We start from the raw sequence: 20144 nt of genomic DNA on the forward strand, positions 1-20144 counted from the left end.
TTTCCCCATAAGATCAATCAAAAGTATTAATGACTGAATGTGAATTGATGTATGTATGTATGTAAGGGTTAAAGATAAGGTGCACGAGATATCTATATCTATATATATAGCTATATCTACTATTTCTACTATGTTGTTTTAGTGCAATTTGACCCTAAAATCCAATTAAACGTGACCAGATTTAAGATAAACAGATATAGATTAAGGTGACAGTGGGAGGAATGGGGTTGGAGGTCAGACCTGTCAATCACAGTGATAAGGGCGGGGTTTCTTACATACTGCTCCCTGATTGGCTGCTGGCTTGTTGTGATCCTGTCAGTCCAAACGTCCTGCTAGCACCGCAGGCTGCACGGCGAACCGAACCAGGAAGTCCACGAAGTTCCTAATTAACACCACTTTGATATCTTAAACAAAACCATGACTTCTGCTGCCTCTCCGGTAAGCTGCCACATGTTTTTATTACTCACTCCCCCTCAATGCTAGGTAGCTCGTTAGCTGCTTTTTGTAGCTTTAGCGCAATGCTAACAGTCGAGCTAACGATGTTTGTTGACACTCACAGCTTTAGCTTCAGGTTAGCTTCACGGTTAGCATCTTATCTGCTCCTCACTTTAATATCACAGCTGTCTGCTCTGTTTATATTAACTACAGCTGGCTTTGCAGAGGCTGACATACTACCCACAACTTTATTTATTAAGCAGCAATAACTAAGACATTTGGGAGAGTTTATTGAATGCAGACATTCAGTGGAGGACAAAGAGAAAATGCTTTAAAATGCAACTAAATTTGCTTTTATTTAAAGTTAAAGACAAATAAATACATGTTTACACCAGTCTAAATATGGTCACGGTTGGGAAGGTTACTTTGGAAATATAATAGGTTACAGATTACTAGTTAGTCTATTTAAAATGTAACTATTTCAATAACTTAATCAAATTAATTTAACTTATTACATTTAATTACTTTTCTCATTTACTAACAAGTGTTTTCAACTGTTAGACCCATTAAATCCACTAAAATCTAAGTTCAGGTGTTTTTCGTGGATACTGACATGATTTACAAGGGAGATCATTTCTTATAAAGCAAGATTTATCTCTCATTTGAAAATGTATTCATTAGTTCATGTAGATTTTGGAATATAAAATAAAGATATTTTTTGAAGAAAGTGGGCTTAATTGGTACTGTGACACCATTTAAGCCCTTGTGTGCTCCATTTAAAGTTCACCTCATGATTTATTGACAAAATATATTTTTTAAAACAGCAATATATGTATTCAGTAACATGTTAAATCATAAAGGTCTGACTTCATATGTAACCCCCTTTGTAATCACTCACCATCCAATGAAACAATACTAAGACTACAGCAGAGATTTTAAGTGAAGGTCATGAACAACAGCTCTCCTTTGGGCACCCAAAATGAAAGCTGACTCATTCATTTATGTTCAGATAACACTGAGAAAGTTCTTTGGATGTCACTGGTCACATTAGGACAACGTGGACTAAAAAAAACTGTAGACATTGTTTGTGCAATCGCTGATAAGGGGGAAAAAATTGGCAGAAGTAAATCCTTTTGTGTATGTGTGAGATAGCTGCTCATCGGTCTGTGTGTTTGACACTGTGTGTGTGTGTTTGCAGACTATCGGGGAGTTATACCTCACACTCAGTGAGATGGGATTCACCGAAGAGCAGATCCAGTCCGCTATGCAGGCGGGGCATTTTTCTGTGGCGGATGCAGCTGAGTGGTGAGTTATCCCACCACTTAGTCTCACCCCTGAAATAAGTGGAAACTGACATTAAATGATATAATAATAATAATAAAAGGGCCCAACTGATACTGGATTTTAGGGGCCAATATAGATATAAGATTCCAACATAGATATACTGGCCAATAATAATGGTCTAATCACACATTTTTTTTGCAATGATCCCTTAAATGTAGTTAACCAACACTTGTGACAAAGATATGTAATGGAGGCCGTGACATTTTACAGTTCAACAATAAACTAAAAAATGTAATTCCCAGTGTTGATTACTGTTTTGGTGCACTGACGTCATTTTATACAATAATTATAATTAGCTATGAATAATTAAAAAAACACTCGGAACACAAAAAACATTTTTGTATTAAACCTGAATTAAGAAAAAGGATCAAATAAACATAAAATGCTATCCTTTATAACTTTAAACAATTAAAAAAAAAGGCACATATCAGCCAACATATTTGCCTATACTGATATGTCTGTAATAGGTCAATCACGACCAATAATATTGGCTAATATATTGTAGGGCTCTAAATAATGATAATTTTATTTGTATAGCACCTTTCATACAAGAAATGCAGCTCAAAGTGCTTCACATTAAAAGGGCTGAAAAGGAGCATAAAGTAATTCATACTTATATAAAATAGTAAAAATAGCACAGTAAAAGTAGCAAAAACATAGATTAAAATACAATATATGAAAATCAAGTATCTAATAATCTTTTGTGTCCCTCTCTTGTGCTCTGATAGGCTCTTACAGGGTCAGAATCCACGGCACAGGCTGGTCAAGCAGTCATCGCAGCCGGCTGAAACAGCATTTTCTGCTTTCAACCCTCCGAAAGAGTCTACGAGCTCGTCTGAGTCGCAGTCGTCTGACAGTAGAGGTAAAGTTTGGACTGTATGTTATCAAATGTGCTGGTTATGTGTACAAATTGGACTTGAACTTGTGGCTGAGTAACAGGACAGTTTGATATAGGCGTCACTGTAGTATTGTGTAATCATATCTATGCTATTTTTAACATACTCTAAAGGAATGGATGGTTAAGGATGCAAAATGATCTATCTTTCTATGTTCCTGACTTTAACAGGGAGTTCTTCATTAATGCTGAGACCATCACAGTCATCCAGCATGTCCCCAGAGCCGCAGCCGGTCGAGTCCCGCATCAAACAGGACAAAAGTGACTTTGAGGATCAACAGAGGCAACGTGTCGCTCAGGAGGCCAGAGCAGAGAAAAGACAAAAGAAACAGGTCAGAACATCACGTACAGACCGCTGTAGCAGTGTCAGTGCCAGCTCAGCCACACTGGCTATTTCTTTTTTTAATCACACAGAGAAGGAAATGTTTAAAGCTGACACAAAGAGAACATCTTGTTTTGTATTTGTTGGTTTTTTGCAGGAGCGTGAGTTGGTGTTGAAGCGGATAGCTGAGGATCGGAGGAGCCTGCAGGAGAAGATCCAGACCAGCGCCGCAGCAGAGACGTCTCCACCGAGCACTCAAGCGCAAAAGCTTGGAGGAAAAGTTGAAACTAACGTGGATAACAACTGTATCCTCATGGTAAGACTATGAAGAAGCTAAAAAAATACTGTATATTGTAAACTGAAGGACCGTCCACACTGAGAACGATAACTACAAATACATAGTTTTAAATGTTGTTCTAATTTATTTGAATGCAGCTTTAAATGCGCTGTAAATTGGAGCAAGATGAGAGAGGTGATTTATTTAGATAGGTCCTTATTAATACAAAGTTGCTGTAGCTTTGTTCTCTATTATAATGTAGAAACACAACAAAGTTAGCAGATCTGTGCTCATACTGTGTGTCACTGCAGCAGCTGTGCACTTTTACACACCGCGCTTCAACATGCTGCTGCAGGTCAGTTTGGTCTGTAAATACTGAAACATCACAGCAACTAGTGTCTGAAATACTTCTGACCAACACACTGAATCAATAGCTACCCACCTCTGAACTCGACACATACAACAGCAGTAACAGCTCATCAATAATTAGCTGCAGACACAGCTGGAGCGTGCAGCGCGTACTGGACACCGTTGTTTACAGGATGTTATCGTTCTCAGTGTGGACGCTCACATCGTTGTTGTTATAGTTATAGTTATCATTCTCAGTATGGACGACCCTTTCCAGTTGTTTTAAATGTCTTGTCTTGCTGCAGATCCGGCTGCCGTCTGGCGAGTCCATGCGTGAGCGTTTCCCAGCCGACGCCCCCCTCCGCAGCGTCGTGGAGCACATCACCGGACGTCACCCCTCCCTGCCCACCTTTTCACTCCTCCAGGGGTTCCCACGGAAACGTTTCGGGGAGGCGGAGCTCGCTTGCTCCCTGCGTTCCCTCGGCCTCACGCCCAACGCAGCGCTGTGCATTCAGACCACTCCTCCAGAGACGCCTCAGGATCCTCCCAGTCCCGCTGCAGAGCTGCCGTTGGCGCTGCCAGTGGAGCAGATCGAGCCGGCTCCGTGCGTTGTGCTTCCCCAGCCGCAAATCCCTATTGAGGAGGCGGCGGAGGGGCTAGACCCTGTTTTACCCCCTCCGCTACCCAACCAGCTGTGGGAAGAGGCGGCGAATTACGCAGGGATCCCAGGAGTCGGTCCTTCTCTATCTGGGCCTTCTCACTTCTGGGGTAAATATTAAATAAAATGAGAAACACTCATTATTTATGAGTGTTATAATTAAAAATGTTTCTTCACTAAGATTGATTATTGTTTTTGTAGCCTGTAATGATTATTTATTGGTTCAACAAAGCACAAAGCCGAGTGTTATTTAAATAGCTTTTATAGTCATGGATGACATTCCTGGGGCCGTTCAACAGGGCGAGGCCAGAGATTGGTTCCTGGAAATCTTGAGGAGGCTGTTGGCATCGAGGTGGACGAGGAACAAGAGGGAGAGGGGGAGCCGCTTGATTTGCTGAACGGTACTGCTCTCTCTCTGTCTCTTTTTCTCTTTCTCTGTGTGTCTAGGATTGGCACGGACGCTTCATCCCTCCTTTTTCCCCTTTCATTTTTACATTCTTTCCCCCCTCAATCTCTCTTCCCCGCTTTAACCTCCTCCTGGCTCCCGTCGTATGTCTTTTTTTCCCCTTTTGTGGAACTTTTTGTTCTCCCGTGTCAGAAACAGATGATCCTGGCTTCTCACTCACTCTCCTCTCATCTGTAACAGGAACATTCATTCAATCTCATACTGTATATTTCACCAGTTGCCCCAGTCTACAAACCATTAGACAGGACTACCCAGGTAATGTGTGTCAGTTGTGAGAAAGATTAGGGTTAGGAAATATGAAGGTGAATGCCCCTTTGTGTCAAACATACAGTTACACAGGGTCAAAACTGCTGAGCCCCTCTAGTGGGAACTGTTGTCCCTGTGCATGCTTACAGCCAGACAGCCGCCCTGCCAGCCAATCATACGCAGCCTCTCGGAGCATGTGGTTTTGATGTAGTATTCTGAATGTGTGTCAGGTCAGAGTGCGCTGTGAGCTTTGTCCCAGTTTAAGCCAGTTAGTGGGAGAGAATCACAGACCCAACACACAAGATGCTGATTAGAGGTGTGCTATTATGTAAAAGATAAGATTGCAAAAGCTGTAAAGAAATCAGTCAATTTGATAATTTTAATATAGTTCAGTTACAGGTTGCTGGGTCAGCTTGGTGAGATTAAGCCATGTCCTGATGGATTGCCAATTGTTGCGTTTTTTTTTCTTTTACAGGAATGCCGAGGCTGCCTTTTTTCCCGGAGAACAGGATTCGTGCAGGATTTGAGCCCAGGCACCACTGGCCAGAACAAGGCAATCGACTTAGGTGGGTGTCTAGACAGAATGCCATTTCACGGGGGAAGGCTAAATGTCATGCAAGAACTTTAATGCATTTTATGTGATATCATTATACATCCATTACAGTGCTATTACCCTCTGGACACAACAGATTATTTAAACTGGTTGTGATGAATTGATCTTAAGGTGGTATTAACACTGCTTACATCAACACAGTTTCCTGTAGTAGCTGCACATGATAAATCTCTTAAGGTAGACTCTTGTTAGGTATAATAATGCAATATACCAGAGGTGGGTAAATAGCAGCCTGTGACCCAAATTTGGCCTTTTGATGACAATTCTGACTTTCATAGTTTACATCAAAACTTAATTAACATCATTTTTCACAGATCTACAAGCAACAGAATAAACACAAGGCTCCTTTAAATCCCAATTATTATTATATCATGTCATGCTATCTTAAATCCAATAAACCTTCCAGAAAATTAAAGTTTAATACATGAATTAACAACAACTTTTGGCAGTGGAAGAGAAATGATGTGTTGATCCCATTTTCCCTTATTGATACAATTTTTAACTGTGTTGTAAATTACTTTTATTCTTAAATGAATTAGAAGAAATAAACACGTAAACCTCCATTTTCCCTGCACTGATTAATAAAAACTGGCCCATCGTTGAACTTAACTGCTGACACCTGCTATATACCATTAGTAAGAATAGTTGCTGGCAGTTTAAAAGTTGTTTAGCTTGCTAATATTTGACATGCATATTAAAGATACTTGTGTCTCTGTGTGTTAGGGAGGCCCAAGAAGAGGTCCTAGAGGAGCCTGAGGATGCAGGAGCTCGGGTGGCGCCCGGAGCTGCAGGTCTGGCTGCAGTGGAGCGTCTTCAAAGAGCCGCACAGCAAGAAGACCCCCGTGCCTCCCAGGGGCAGCCGTCACCCCCTAAAAAACCCTTCAGAGCACCCAGCGTGCCGTCCCTATGTGCCTTGGCCACCCGCGCCACTGTTCACCTCATGACTGGTGAGAGATTGAGGTTTTTAGGGGACTCTCTATCATACTGAAATGATAGAAAATGTGTGCCTATGCTTTTATTTACTCATGTTTTTTGGGTTTTTTTCTTTACAGCTCCCAGCATGCAGTACAGCAGCAGTCTGGCAGGTCTGACCCCGGAGCTTGCCGAACTTCTGCTCAACCACATGTCCCGCGAGAGACTCCTACGTCCACGAACGTTGGAGCTCTTCTTTGGCTGCCCTTTGCAAAAATTTGTCCTGAACTGCTACCCGTACTCCACCAATGAGCTCCTGCGTCAGCTGCGGGCCTTCACAGCGCTGAAGCATCTGAGTCTGGTCAACTCGCCCCTCATCACTGGTATAAAACTTTATCCTAGTGGATGTAGTTTCAGTTTTTCCAGTGTAAATGTTTGTCAAATCTGTGCTTTTATCGTCTTAATCTCCCAACTTTGTTTCCTCCAGACTCTGGCTTGTCAATCCTGTCCAGCCTGGTCAAACTCCAGTACCTCAACCTGGCCTCCTGTAGCAAACTGACCGACTCCTGTCTGCAGCATATCACAGGTTGGGCTCTCTACACACTGAACAAGGCTCAGACTGTTACTAGAAGGGGATAATAGATATAATAGATTACGTAACACCACTTTATGTGCAGTAACAAGCATGTGAAAGAGTGCCAGATTTCAAAGCATAAGCTGCTCTGTGTTAAGCACTTAGTAGTTACAAGAGTTTTTTTTTTGGGGGGGTGGGTGCAGCTTTAATTAGCAATTTTTTTTTACCAGGTATAACATATTTTTCTTTCTGCTTTGTGTCTTCAAGGTTTGAAGAGCCTGTGTTTCCTGTCTCTGGACCAGACCAAAGTGACCGACGCCGGGATGGTGCTGTATCTCCAGTGGGCTCCGTCCTGCCTCTTACAGCTCAGCCTGAACCAGACGGCGGTAACCGAAGCCACGCTTGCTGTGCTGCCCACACGTGTGCCACAGCTGCGGCTCCTCAGCATCAAACAGACGAAGGTATTTCAGCTTTCGACAGGCTCATCTGACCTTTTAGAGTTATGCCTTCATGTCTGCCTTAGTATTATAAAATATAGCTGATCATTTTACTTCTTTTCTTACATTTTCATGTCTCTGTTAATCTTGTTTTAACAGGTTAAGGATGTGTCAGCTTTGGCAGAGCTCTCCAACCTGCAGACTCTCAACCTGGATGGGACAGGTGTGACAGAGGGCTCTCTAGAGCACATTGCCACCCACCCTACCCTGTCTTCCCTCAGTTTGGCAGGTATCCCTGTCATGGACGGCAACCACGCCCTGCAGATCATCTCAGGTTCGTAAAAGAAAAACAAAGGAGCGTTCATAAATAAATCCAAGCTTTGTTGAGTACATTTTTTAACCAAGACTTGTCCTCTCTTCTAGGTCTAAGGTTGAGTCAGCTGACCCTCCCTGGACGCCACTCCGTGACAGACAGCGGACTGTCATTCCTCTCTAGACTGTCTCTGCTGTCGGAGCTGGACCTGACAGACTACACGCAGGTCACAGATCAGGGAGTCAGCCAGCTCTCCACCATGACCAGGTCTAGTATACTGTACATCTACAACACCCTAACCCTACCCTATTTAAAATGTAATAAATCAGCTGTTAGGGTAAGTGTTCCCATTAAGCACCAAAATCTAAGTTCAGGTGTTTTTCATGGATACTGCTTCCTTACATAACACAGCAGCTCATTTATATCAGAGGTATTGACTGGAGTATTCTGTGCGTGTGAACTTTGTGCAGGTTGAAGAAACTGTCACTTAGCAACACTCAGGTGACAGACGCAGGGCTCCCCTCTCTGCGGTGCCTCCAGGAGCTGCAGGAGCTCTGTTTGGACCGAACAGCCGTCACCAGCCGAGGAGTGGCGGACCTCATCATCTGCCTGCCGCACCTCCAGGTGATTTTATATCTGTGACATCTGTGAAAATGTCTGTCTGTCAGTCACCCAACACAAAATTTAGATTTAAAATTTTTATTTATAGAGCGCTTTTAACAATACTCAAAAAACGCTTTACATAATCAAAGACAATTAAAAACAATAAAACCATACAGAATAAATGAAAACACAATAAAAGCAATGCAGAGAAAAAGAAAGGGTAGTAGTAGTACAAGTGGAAGTACCTGTGTTATCACATCTCTGGGTTAATTTACTGTATTATTACATTTAATGATTTTTATGTAACACTTCAGATAACATCAGGATTTCACACCCGGTGCCGAGATAACCTTTAGTTTAAAAAAGCATTCACAGTTGCTGCATTTATGCTTCAGTTCTTACAAGCACAAATTAAACACTGCTACAGCACAGAGCTCATTAATTCAGGGTGATAATCCTATTTTTTAAATAATTAATACAAAAGTGACTAAGCGGTGGTTAAATGTGAGTTCAGGAAGGTAAAAGGACTCCATTTATTTTAAAGTGCTTTATATACAAATCTGTGTCTCATTTACACATAATCACACACATGATGGCAGTAAGGAGCCATGCAGGCTCGGTACTGGTTTAACCATCAGGAGGAAGTTCAGTGTCTTCATTAATGACATGGGGACGTAAGGGGGGGAAAGAGGGGTGAATTCTTTATGTAAAAGAAGTATTTTTCCAGCCTTTATGGAAGTTAGAGTCAGATATATGCTTGCTGTGTCTTTTTTAAACAGTTATTTTGGGAACTTTATTGGAAAGTTAGTGGTTAAGAGGCTGCCAGGAAATAAGGAGATGTCACATATAACAAAGGGCTCTCCCAGATTAAATGTGTCTTGTATTGTCATTAATAAAAATTCCCTCTGCTAATGGCTTTCTCTCAACCAGAGGCCAGTTTCAATGATGTCTTCTTAATGACAGTAACTGAACCATCCTGCTACAATCTGACCTTTTTAATTGATTTTCTTTTACTCAACACTTCACCTCGCTCTTTATTCATCTCGCCGCTCTTCTTCTTGTTTTAGTAATACAAGGTTTTAGTTATAAGTTAAGGTGTCTGGGATCTCCTCATTTTGTTTGCTTGATGCTTTTTAATAATAATAATAATAATGACAATAATAATGCTTTTTATTTATAGACACCTTTCAAAGCACTCATGGACACCTTACAGTAGCTCAAACATAATAAAATCAGCAAACATTGAAGTTTTTTGGCTGTTTTTTTCCCTGTTTTCTAGGTGTTGGGTTTAGCAAGCACTCAAGTGGGAGACACAGTAGTGAGGAGAGGTTTGATCCGTTGCAATCAGCTGGTTAAGCTTAACCTCAGCCGCACCCGGATCACAGATCACGGTGAGCTCGCTATTGTTGATCTGGCACGACCGCAGCGGTGATGTAATGTTTCTCTCTCTCGCTCGACTGAACAGCTTCAGCTAACTTTCATCCCCTTTTTTTTTTTCTCTCCTTTTATTCCCCTTCAGGTCTGAAGTTCCTGAAACACATGCATCTGGCTCAGGTGAACCTTGACGGCACCGGCGTGAGTCTGACAGGCATCGCGAACCTCCTCACGTTCACCAACATCAGCAGCATCCGGGCCAGCAACACTCGCACCATTTCCCCCGACGACGTATCAGATGAGGAGTGGGAGGCTCAGTGAGCGTCGAACCTTCCTTCTCCTCCCGATCGGTCGGTCCACATATAACCCTAACCCTCCGAGCACGGCTCTGATCTGACTGACAAGCTGCTGCCCCTCCCCCCCACCCCCCGCATCCCTCGTTCCCTCTTAAAAAAACAAAAACAAAAAAACAGCCTGAGCAGCGAAACACTCCAACTTGCACTGTTTCAACAGCAGCTCGTGCCACTAATCTTGTCAATCATGCACGCCCGCCACCCGAGTTGAAACTCATAAAACGAGGAGCCTTCTTTAAAGAAAAAAAAACAAACAACGTAGGCCATCTTTAACGTTTACAGATGTAGAATCAATCAGTATTTAATAAGCAGAAGAAGAAGAAGAAGAATTATAGCATAAAGCTGCAGCCCTTTTCGTTTTTCTTCTCTGGGAAAACTCCACCTAACAAAAAAAACCGTTGTAGCTTTAAAGCTTCATTGTGCAGCCTTAAAGGTTGGAGATGTGTGTGTGTTTCCTCTGGTTGAAACCACTTTGTTAAAACCAGCCTAGCAGACAGGGAACGTACGTTTTATGTTGGAAATGTAACATAAATAACACACAGCATGTATTTTCAGACTGCAACAACTAACGGCCTGATATATATATATATATTATATTTAGACGTTTAGACCCTAAATTCTCAATTCAACCGAATGCGAAGGTTGAAAGGCTTGAAGGCTTTTTTTTTTTTTGTTGGTGTTTTTTTTTTTTTTGGAGGCAGATAATGTCTTCCAGTCACTTTAAAAGTTAAAAAACTAATATTGAATGTTAAGCTGTACATGTCATGTTGGATTTAGCAAGAAGAATGAATTGCCAACTTGGATTGAGTTCAATCTCCTGATGTTTACTAGTATTAGATCTTTTTTTTTTATGTGTGTGTGTGTGTGTGTGTGTGTGAGCTCCAATTTATGGTGCGCTAATTGTCCAGTGTTTGTAACATGCTGCAAACACTACTTAACCCAAAAAAAAAAAAAAAAGACAAGACAAATCTTTACTTTTTTTTTTTTGTGGTAATAATTAGAAGTAGACACACGTGAGAAATGTCGAGAGCTTCTGTTGGTTTATTATCTGCTTTAAATCCATAAAAATGAATGAATAAGAAAACCCATGTTGTTAAAAATGTTTGCTCACATTCTGCTTTTCATGTTTCATTTTCTGGTTATCACTACATACCAAATTAGTATGTTTTAAAACACCAACGCTGGATGATATACAGTCTCTTTCGGCATTGATTGGACCCTTTTTTTCTTGGTTTAAATTATAAAAGATGGTTGTTTTAACACCACACAAGAATCTCATGAGAAACTGTCATTTTAACATTATTACATAACAAAAGTGATGATTTAAGTTATATTAGAAAAACATTTTGTACGTTATTTTTTCCTAATGGTGGCAGCAGGGTTATCACTACATATCAAATAAGTCTCTTTAGTCATTGATTGGACCCTTTTTTTCTTATTTTAAATTATAAAAGTGTGATGTTAAAACAACAAACCGAACCTCATGAGAAACTGTCATTTTAACAACTCTGATTTTGATGTTTTAAGTTACATTAGAAACTAATTTGGTGTGTAGTAATAAGTTAGGGGGCAATTGTTTTGTTTTGAAATGGTGGCAGCAGTGCTTTTAGGTAATGTTAACACCACTCTAATATGACATGAACACAGCTTTTACTGAGAGCTTTAGAAAGAAAGGTTAATAACTCACTAAAATACTCACCAATAGATCATTTTTCCTTTTTCTGCTGCATCCTGGAGATGTTTTGGCCTTGGTTGGGGAGTGTTTTATAAAGGAGATAAATGGTATTTATCTTCTATCTCTGGTTATGCCAAGAAAATGGACAGTTCAGTTTAATTTTTTTAAGTTATCTTGAAGAAAACTCGAGGGTTGGATCTTATTGCAGCCGTTGGAGGTGTCACAAGCAAGAATCCAAAGCAACTACTTCTAAAAACTTCACTTTGTCCTCTTGTTTACAGAGATGTACAATAGTTTATTTTCCCTAAATATTAATAATAATAAAAAAAAGCTTTTGATTTTTGGATACAAGCACTGTATTCGTGTAAAAATAAAAAAATAAAAAAAATGAATAAAAGTCTTCTTCAATTTAAATATGCTGTTTTTATGTTCTGTTTATTTCAGACAAACCTTTATTGCATTACAATGTTAAATAAGGCAAGAAATGCTCTTTTACACCACTGGAGGATGAGGAGGAGGAAGAAGAGGAGGAAAGGGGGAAACAAAAAAAGAAAAATACACCAAAAAAAAAAGAAAAAGAAATCAACTTTTAAATATCATAAAATATGACCTAAAAAGCTGCTGCATACTTTATTGGGATAAAACATAACATTTTGGAAAAATAAAACTTTTCTATGAAGACAGCACAATGGAATGCAATCCAAAATGCACTGAGATGCTTCAGGTGAAATCAGCCAATCAGAGTGCAGCCTGAGGTGAAAGGGGGAGGAAAGGAAGAGGAGGAGGAAGGGTGGAGGTGAAGGTGGGGTCAAGTTAAGCACAATGCAGCACTGTTATACTGGAGATGGAAATACAGTACAACATGTACAACGGACATGTCCAATAAGATGCATAAGAGATTGTTTCAGTTCTAGTAAAGGACGTTTCCCCCGCTCGCCTCGTCATTAGGGAGCTCGCAGGTTTGAATCCATGATGCAAGGTAAAGGAGTGGCTCGAGAGTGTGACGTTTGCTCTTTTTTGTTGTTGTTTTTGTTGTTGTTGTTTAGATGTCATGCGGTTGATTCGCAATCCTTGATTTCAAGTGCTCCTTGTAGGCCAGGATGTCCCTGTTCCACTTTGTGATGGTTTGATTCTCGCAGATCCAGATCTCCTGAGCCACCTGAGAGAAGAAGAGAAGGGGTTTTAATTGTGGGAGCTTAAAACTGTTAAAATTATTTCACTTCAACTTCCCAAATCCATAATTACAGGTCAGAGGACAACTTTTTCTACATTTTCCATTAGACTCAGAGCTGCTCTCTGTTGGAACCGTTTCATAGATCATATTTGAAATTCCACCAGTCTAAAATCATTAAAGAAATTTACCAAACTCTTCTTTCTGGATCAATTAAGTAATACAACTTCATAACTACTCTCACTATCATCTTTCATGCATCGTTAAATTGTCATAATACCTATTAAACCTTAGTTTTTATATGTATTTGTCTGTATTTCTTTACTTTAAGTTTTTATGTTGTATGTCTCACCATAGGAGGGCCACCTGACAAGCCTTTATAAGCTTTATTAAATTTTGGAAGTATTATGTATTTTTTTCCTCTTATGTGCAAAAAACAACATTAAATGAGCTTTGAGTAGAATGCAGACTGTCTGGTGGAAATGCTGATACACAAGTTACTAAAAGGTTTTAAAAAGTTAAACTCATCCATTGCAAATGCCATATGGGAGCCTCGGTCACATCACGTACCTGCTGGATGAGCCTGAAGTCGTGGCTAACAAGCATCATGCCGCCATCAAACTCGTTGATGGCTTCTGCCAACGCGTCGATAGTCTCGATATCCAAGTGATTGGTGGGCTCGTCAAGGAACAGCATGTGAGGGTTCTGCCAGGCCAGCCAGGCAAAACACACCCGACATTTCTGGCCATCTGACAAGTTCCTGATCGGACTGACCTACAAAATAAAATAAAATATAAAAAATTCAGGTGAAAACTTGCAGACAGAGACAAAAAGAAAGCTTTGACTTTTACTGTGAATTACCCCCCCCCAAATTCTGTATCTTCAGGAGAAAGTAGGCCATTCATACCTGCTGTTTTCCCGTCAGGCCGTAGCGACCAATGATCTTCCTCATCTCCTCCTTTTCTTTGATAGCAGGGTAACACTTCATCATGTACTCCAGCGGAGACAGGTCCAGCTCCAGCTGCTCTGTCAGATGCTATAAAAAACAAGCAGATAAGGAGACATTTAAGTTTTATTGGACAAGCTACTTCATATGTAAAAGTATCAGCCTGTAGAAGTGATGTTCAGTGTTTTTACCTGGTGATATCTGCCTATCTTGACGTGAGAATGCTTGCGGATCATGCCATCACAGGGTAGGAGCTGCAAAGAGAAAATGAGAATAAATCTAAATACTTTAAGAAGAAAACTGCAGGTTATTTCAGGCTGATGTATAAATAAAACTCACCTCTCCCATCAGCAGCTTCAGCAGCGTGGACTTTCCTGCTCCATTGGGCCCCACCAGAGCCACTCGTGTATCCAAGTCGATACCAAACTCCAGGTTTTTATATATGTGCGGCTGTGGGGAAACATGAACAGATGACTTTTAGACATGAACCTACATTTAAATAAACAAAAAGCTGCTCCCATGCTGTGATATGAACTGTACTCACTGTGTCGTCGCTGTACTTGAAGCTCACATTCTGAACCATGATAACAGGAGGAGGAATCTTCCCACAGGGAGGAAAATAAAATGACAGAGTCTGTTGGAGGAGACAAAGGCGAGTGTTAATATCATGACTATAAGTGTACATTAATTCTCAAAAGTGGGGATCAGTGGCTCAAAAACAAATGCATTACCTTGTCATTCACAACTTTTTCAGTCAAGCCTGATGCCACCATCTTCTGCAGTGTCTTCTCCTTACTCTGCGCCTGTCGCGCCAGCTTTGCAGAACCGTGACCAAACCTGGCAATGTAATTCTGGAGGATAGATGTACAAATAAATGAGTAAATGTTCTGATTTGACCAATGAGAAAGGGAGTAATCATTGCTTTATCATAAGTGTGACTACTTGTGTGTGTGTGTGTGTGTGGGGGACAGTCTGTGCAGTGAAGATAAGCCGCCACATGGTATCCCTTGATTTACCTTCATGTGTGTTATCTGGTCCTGCTCCCAATTGAAGCGCTTCATCTGGTTCTCTTCCAGCTCCTCCCTGGTCTTAATATACTGGTCATAGTTACCCTTAAATATAAAAATAGATTTGCACGGTCATCCAACAGAAGTTGCACACTCAGGACACATTATTAGTAACAGCCCACCCCCGCTGTCCGTATATGGCGTTACGAGACCACAGATTACAGAGTCTACTCCAGACACTTTTAGAAATATATGGATCACTTCCTGTTACGCAGTCTTCTCCTTCTTACCGTGTAGTATTTCAGCTTTCTCAGATTCAGGTTGATGATGTTGGTGCACACACCGTTCAGGAAGTCTTGAGAGTGGGAGATGAGCACGAGGATTCGCTTGAATCTGAAAAAAGATTCAACAAGCGTGATGATCAGAACCCATTGACTGTTTGTTTTTTTGGGGTTATTTATAAAAGGATGAAGTTGGGTGTGGACTTACGTCTTGAGCTCCTCTTCCAACCACACACAGGCATCCAGATCCAAGTGGTTAGTGGGCTCATCCAGCAGCAACATGAAAGGCTTGATGAACAGAGCTCTAAAAAAAGAGAAAAGATAGATTTGTACTTCTTTCTCAACAGTTACATAAGAGTGACACTTCTTCCCATCTGTAAAGAATAGCTTTTGCCGGTTGCTTGGCTGGTTGAGCTAGCCAAGATATAACCTGCCAAATCTGAATTAAAATTTTGCTTTACAATGAAGTTAAAGCAACATTTAAATGTGCTTTAGTACTCTGGATGTTTAAGGATATTTTCTATGTAGGACAGGTGCAGCTGTACTTTTTCCACGTAATATACACATACTGGCTTTACTCTTTAACACAGAAAATAGATGAGAAGGCTAAATTGTCTGAATTCAAACCTAAAAACGCAGCGACAAAAGAACATATGCGTTGTATCATCATCTCTTATAATACACCTTACACATGGAACAATCTGCAAAAGGCCTTAAATTAGATTTTTAACCGTCAATACAGCTGTTCAAAAGCCTTATTTCAGGCCTTGTTTCATTTGATTGTAAATCTTTAACTTCACTGTATCTTGTTTTTATTCTACTGCTTCTGTTTATTTTGTATTATTTTAATTTTTCCTTTCACTTAATATCGTTTTGTGTGTTGCTGTTAATGTTTCTCGACACCATTGTAAATGAGGATTCCTCCTCAATAGTCTTTTGAGATAAAACAAAAAGGTTAAAAATAATAATAATAATCTCTATATGGTGATTAGCGCTTTGTTCTCACCTGGCCAGAGCAACGCGCATCCTCCAGCCTCCACTGAAGTCCTTCATTTTCTTCCGCTGCATCTCGCCGCTGAAACCCAAACCGTGGAGGATCCGAGAGGCTCGCACCTCTGCCTTGTCTGCGTCCAGCTCCTCCAGACGCTCGTACAGCTCCATCAGCTTCTCACACTCCGCTATGTGGGGAATGAGAGAAGAGACATTTACTGTTAATGTCAAATCGAGGCAGTGTGAGACAGCGTTACATGCTCAACATGAAGTTAACATGTGATGAATCAGTTTCTCTCTCTTTAGTTTCTGTACGGTAACATCACATGTTACTCACAGTCCTCGGCGGCAAGTCTCTCTGCTTCCTTCTCCAGCATGATCCTCTGCTCGTCCACCTCCATGACACAGTGCAGAGCCGTCTTTTCGCTGGGTGGCATCTCCCGGGTCAAGTGGTAAATATCTATATGCTCTGGAATGGGAATTTCACGGGCCCCAATGGCTGACAACAGCATGGATTTTCCTGGTGGATAAAAAAGCACAAAGAAAATTAGATGTGCTGGAATTGAGAAAATGTGTGATGTTTTGAATTAAGTGTGAGCACAGTGAAAGAACAGTCTAGAAACATGCTCTTCTCCATTTCAAAAGGAGGGTAGAAGTTTTAGGATATCAGGCCAGACTTTTGCCTTTGCCCTAACTGCTACACAAAAAAACAAAAAGTGTTACTATGCCGGGAGAAACTTGGTTACCTGTGCCGTTAAGGCCAATGAGGCCATAGCGTCTGCCTGAGTTGAGCTCGAGGCTGGTGTCTGCTAGCAGCTCCTGGCCGTGGAAAGTGAGCGACAGGCTGGCGACGTGGACATCAGTGCTGTTGGGGTGCGAGGCCAGAACGCCGGTCACTGCCCGAGCTTCTGCCTTGGCCAGCTCAAATTCATCCAGTTCCTTTGTCAAACTGGCGATACCTGTTAAAATGAAACACACAGATTAAGCTTGACATATACTTAAAGGACAGAATGGGAACTTCAAATTGAGTATACTGTCTTATAATTACACTTCACCAAACGTATTATACTTTTATTTCAAAGATCAGTCCCCTCACCATTGCTTTGTGCTCCATTAAGCTCGGTCTCTCCTTGTTCACCTTCCTCGGATCCATCCTCGGGTTTCTTGGTGCGCTGGCGAGCCTTCGCGGCCTCCTTCTTCTTTGCCGCCTTCTTCTTGGCTAAGTCGGATGGCATGGCTGGGCAAGGCTACGAAAAAAAAGGACATATAGATCAATAATCTAACTTTTAAATATTGCTATGTTATGTAATGTAATGGAAACAGTACCATCCTCTAATCCCCAGTTGCTCACTGACATCATTTATGTATCACTTTCATAATCTTAACAAGCCCCCCCCCACACATACTCTATGACTAATTTCACCTAATGTCATCAGGAAGTAGTTTTAAATTGCCTGTGTGTAAAACAATTAGAAGGAAGTTTGGTTTTATTCAAGAAGCTACAGTTAAAGAAATGGTCAGATTACCTCAAGTACAGACTAATAAAAACACACTTGAACTTGACACTTCTGACTGGCTGTGTGATAAAGGCATAAATCAAAATATAACAATATTCTTGTCCAAATACCTCAAAAATCAATATTGCGAAATTTGTATAGGGATGACTATTACTGCTGTCACTAAATATTTACACAATGAAATTTCTGATGGATTACTCATCAGTAATGTGGAAATAATGACTAAGTGGGTAAAGGCAAACAATAGATGAGCTAGACCAGTCTGTTAAATTCAGATTACATAATTTTACCCTTTAAAACCAGTAAAAGATAACACTTTATGCCATTAAACAATATCAAATTTGATACCTAAGATAATATCTAGTCTCATATCATTATGTTGATAGATTGCTAAGCCCTACTTCTGACATAATGTGTTGAATGTTGTTGTCCACCCTCGACTATAAACTTAATCACATTTGTATTTTTACAAATATTTTTATGTATCTATGTAAATGAATTGTTATCAGTCACTTGTTCTCAAGCTAAACTGCCTAAAAATTGACCCTTGAGGGTCCTTTATACCTGTAGCCATCAGACTTTATAATGATAACATCATAAGCTAGTGATGGGGCACTGCAATCATTCTGAATAGTCTTTCCTCCTCTTAATATAATTATCTTGGATATATTTTTTAAAACTTTTAGGCTTTTTGTATATATTATTTGTTCTTATTTGTGTATGTGTTTCTGTATGAGCTATTGGATACATGAATTTCCCCTATGGGGATGAATTAATTATCCATCCATCCATCTAATAAGGTTTTTTTTCTTTTTAAGTTGAATGGTACAAATCACATGTCACACAGTGAAAATCAGGGTAATCTAAGAACAATTGCCAGTAAAACAGGGACTAAAATGAGCCGGTATCTAACCACACGGTGTTAACATTAAGTTCAATTTACAGCTGATTTAATTTAAAGTGTTTAAGGGTTTTGGGAGAATGACGTAATACTAAATAGCTGTGGGTGATCATGTTAAAACAAAAAAAAAACCCGCATTCAGCTCCCACCTGCTTTGCACGTTGAGCTCTTACATTAGCTCTAAAGCCTCATAGCCAAAGCTAACCCTAATAGCTGATGCATGCTAACATTAAAGGCCAGATTTCGACACTTAAAGGCAAATTAATCGACGGTTAATACCACACAGCGATATTATCTCATTAAGATGAGATGTCACATATAATAACATTATATCGCGTTGGATAACTTAGCCTCTTTGGACTGTGTTAGCTGCTGACAGGCCTGAGCTGCTAATGCTAAATGCTAAATTGACGCAAGGCCTGCTACCGGCTGTGAATTAAGACTAATTCGGCGACGATTAAATATGTTTCCACGGCTACGTTTACGTCAACACATACCCCCATCTGTGTTTCTGTGTTATCTGTGTTTTTAGACGCTGTTAATGTCTTTCTTACCTTGGTTATAAATTACCGGTCTCAGGGAGCACACCGACGACTCGTGTCCACTTTTTTCGCCGGGTGGATGTAGCAGCTCTCAAACCCGCCAGACGGGCCATATAAGGAAGAGAGGGGCGGTTAGAGCACAGTAACCCGCCCCGGACCATATAAGGAAGAGAGGGGCGGTTAGCGCACATTAACCCCGCCCCCTTCCTGACTGCAGTAAACTCCATTTATATTTATATTACTCCTAATTTAGCAATGAGTTTAATTAATAACAACCCAGGATAATAACCATAGTCATGAGTTATTGAGTGGAAGACACTAAATAGATACCAGAACGCAAACTCAGAGGTTTAATCTCACAGTTATGACTATGACTATCTCATAATTATCACAAACAAATCCCTAAAATTATGATTTACTATATATACTCATAAGACTAACATAGTTTTTGCCGGTTGCCTAGCAACAGAGCTAGCTAAAGATGTAATCCATATAAGAACTTAAACTCACTAGTAATGTTTGCTGGGAATAATCAAGGTATAATATAATCTGGGTATAATATATCAGAGGTATAATCTAACAGGTATGACTATGACTATCTCATAATTACGAGAAAAGATCCTCAAATTATGAGTTACTACCCCAGCAAACAGGTACCCTTCAGTGAACGTTTCCTACATGTTCACTGAAGGTTATAATTTGCAACTGGAGCATTATTTAAAGCTTATTTGATGGTTATTATTTAAATGTTTCTATCTTAGTTTAGCATAAAGACTAACATGGTTAGTTTTTAATATTTTTGCTGGTTGCCTAGCAACGGAACCAGCCAAAGATGTAATCCATAAGAATTTAAATGGACTAGTATTGTTTGCTGGGAATAAATCTAGGTATAATATAATCTGGGTATAATAAATCAGAGGTATAATCTCACAGTTATGACTAGG

General features: G+C 40.3%; 2 protein-coding genes across 2 annotated transcripts; one reads left to right on the forward strand and one right to left on the reverse strand.

Moving 5' to 3' along the window:
- The first annotated feature begins 332 nt into the window (after positions 1 to 332).
- si:ch73-173p19.1 (uncharacterized) lies at positions 333 to 12253 on the forward strand. Its single transcript, XM_062441806.1, has 17 exons — positions 333 to 438; positions 1634 to 1740; positions 2508 to 2641; positions 2846 to 3006; positions 3154 to 3312; positions 3927 to 4389; positions 4579 to 4680; positions 5467 to 5557; positions 6328 to 6551; positions 6657 to 6899; positions 7004 to 7102; positions 7358 to 7551; positions 7687 to 7861; positions 7951 to 8107; positions 8311 to 8464; positions 9723 to 9834; positions 9963 to 12253. The coding sequence occupies exons 1-17, from the start codon at positions 418 to 420 to the stop codon at positions 10136 to 10138; spliced, it is 2772 nt and encodes a 923-aa protein (XP_062297790.1). The 5' UTR covers positions 333 to 417; the 3' UTR covers positions 10139 to 12253.
- Positions 12254 to 12261: 8 nt separating this feature from the next.
- On the reverse strand, positions 12262 to 19286 carry abcf2b (ATP-binding cassette, sub-family F (GCN20), member 2b). The gene is made up of 15 exons (XM_062441811.1): positions 19213 to 19286; positions 17337 to 17487; positions 16987 to 17199; positions 16578 to 16760; positions 16257 to 16428; positions 15459 to 15554; positions 15260 to 15362; positions 14979 to 15074; positions 14694 to 14813; positions 14507 to 14596; positions 14302 to 14412; positions 14154 to 14216; positions 13924 to 14052; positions 13587 to 13790; positions 12262 to 13004 (listed from the first exon to the last, which is right to left on the reverse strand). Exons 2-15 carry the CDS (start codon positions 17473 to 17475, stop codon positions 12888 to 12890), a joined length of 1836 nt encoding a protein of 611 aa, XP_062297795.1. The 5' UTR covers positions 17476 to 17487; positions 19213 to 19286; the 3' UTR covers positions 12262 to 12887.
- Between the last annotated feature and the right edge of the window lie 858 nt (positions 19287 to 20144).

Source organism: Scomber scombrus, chromosome 20 (assembly GCF_963691925.1).
Source record: "Scomber scombrus chromosome 20, fScoSco1.1, whole genome shotgun sequence".
NCBI lineage: Eukaryota > Metazoa > Chordata > Actinopteri > Scombriformes > Scombridae > Scomber > Scomber scombrus.

Excerpts from the sequence above, each read along its gene's own strand:
- si:ch73-173p19.1 (XM_062441806.1), top strand. The coding sequence starts at position 418 with ATGACTTCTGCTGCCTCTCCG. Across the intron at positions 7,552-7,686 it reads TCAGCATCAAACAGACGAAG|GTTAAGGATGTGTCAGCTTT; the intron begins GTATTTCAGCTT and ends TTGTTTTAACAG. Across the intron at positions 8,108-8,310 it reads CAGCTCTCCACCATGACCAG|GTTGAAGAAACTGTCACTTA; the intron begins GTCTAGTATACT and ends AACTTTGTGCAG.
- abcf2b (XM_062441811.1), bottom strand. The coding sequence starts at position 17,475 with ATGCCATCCGACTTAGCCAAGAAGAAGGCGGCAAAGAAGAAGGAGGCC. Across the intron at positions 14,413-14,506 it reads TCAAGTACAGCGACGACACA|CCGCACATATATAAAAACCT; the intron begins GTGAGTACAGTT and ends GTTTCCCCACAG. Across the intron at positions 13,791-13,923 it reads GCCTGACGGGAAAACAGCAG|GTCAGTCCGATCAGGAACTT; the intron begins GTATGAATGGCC and ends TTTATTTTGTAG.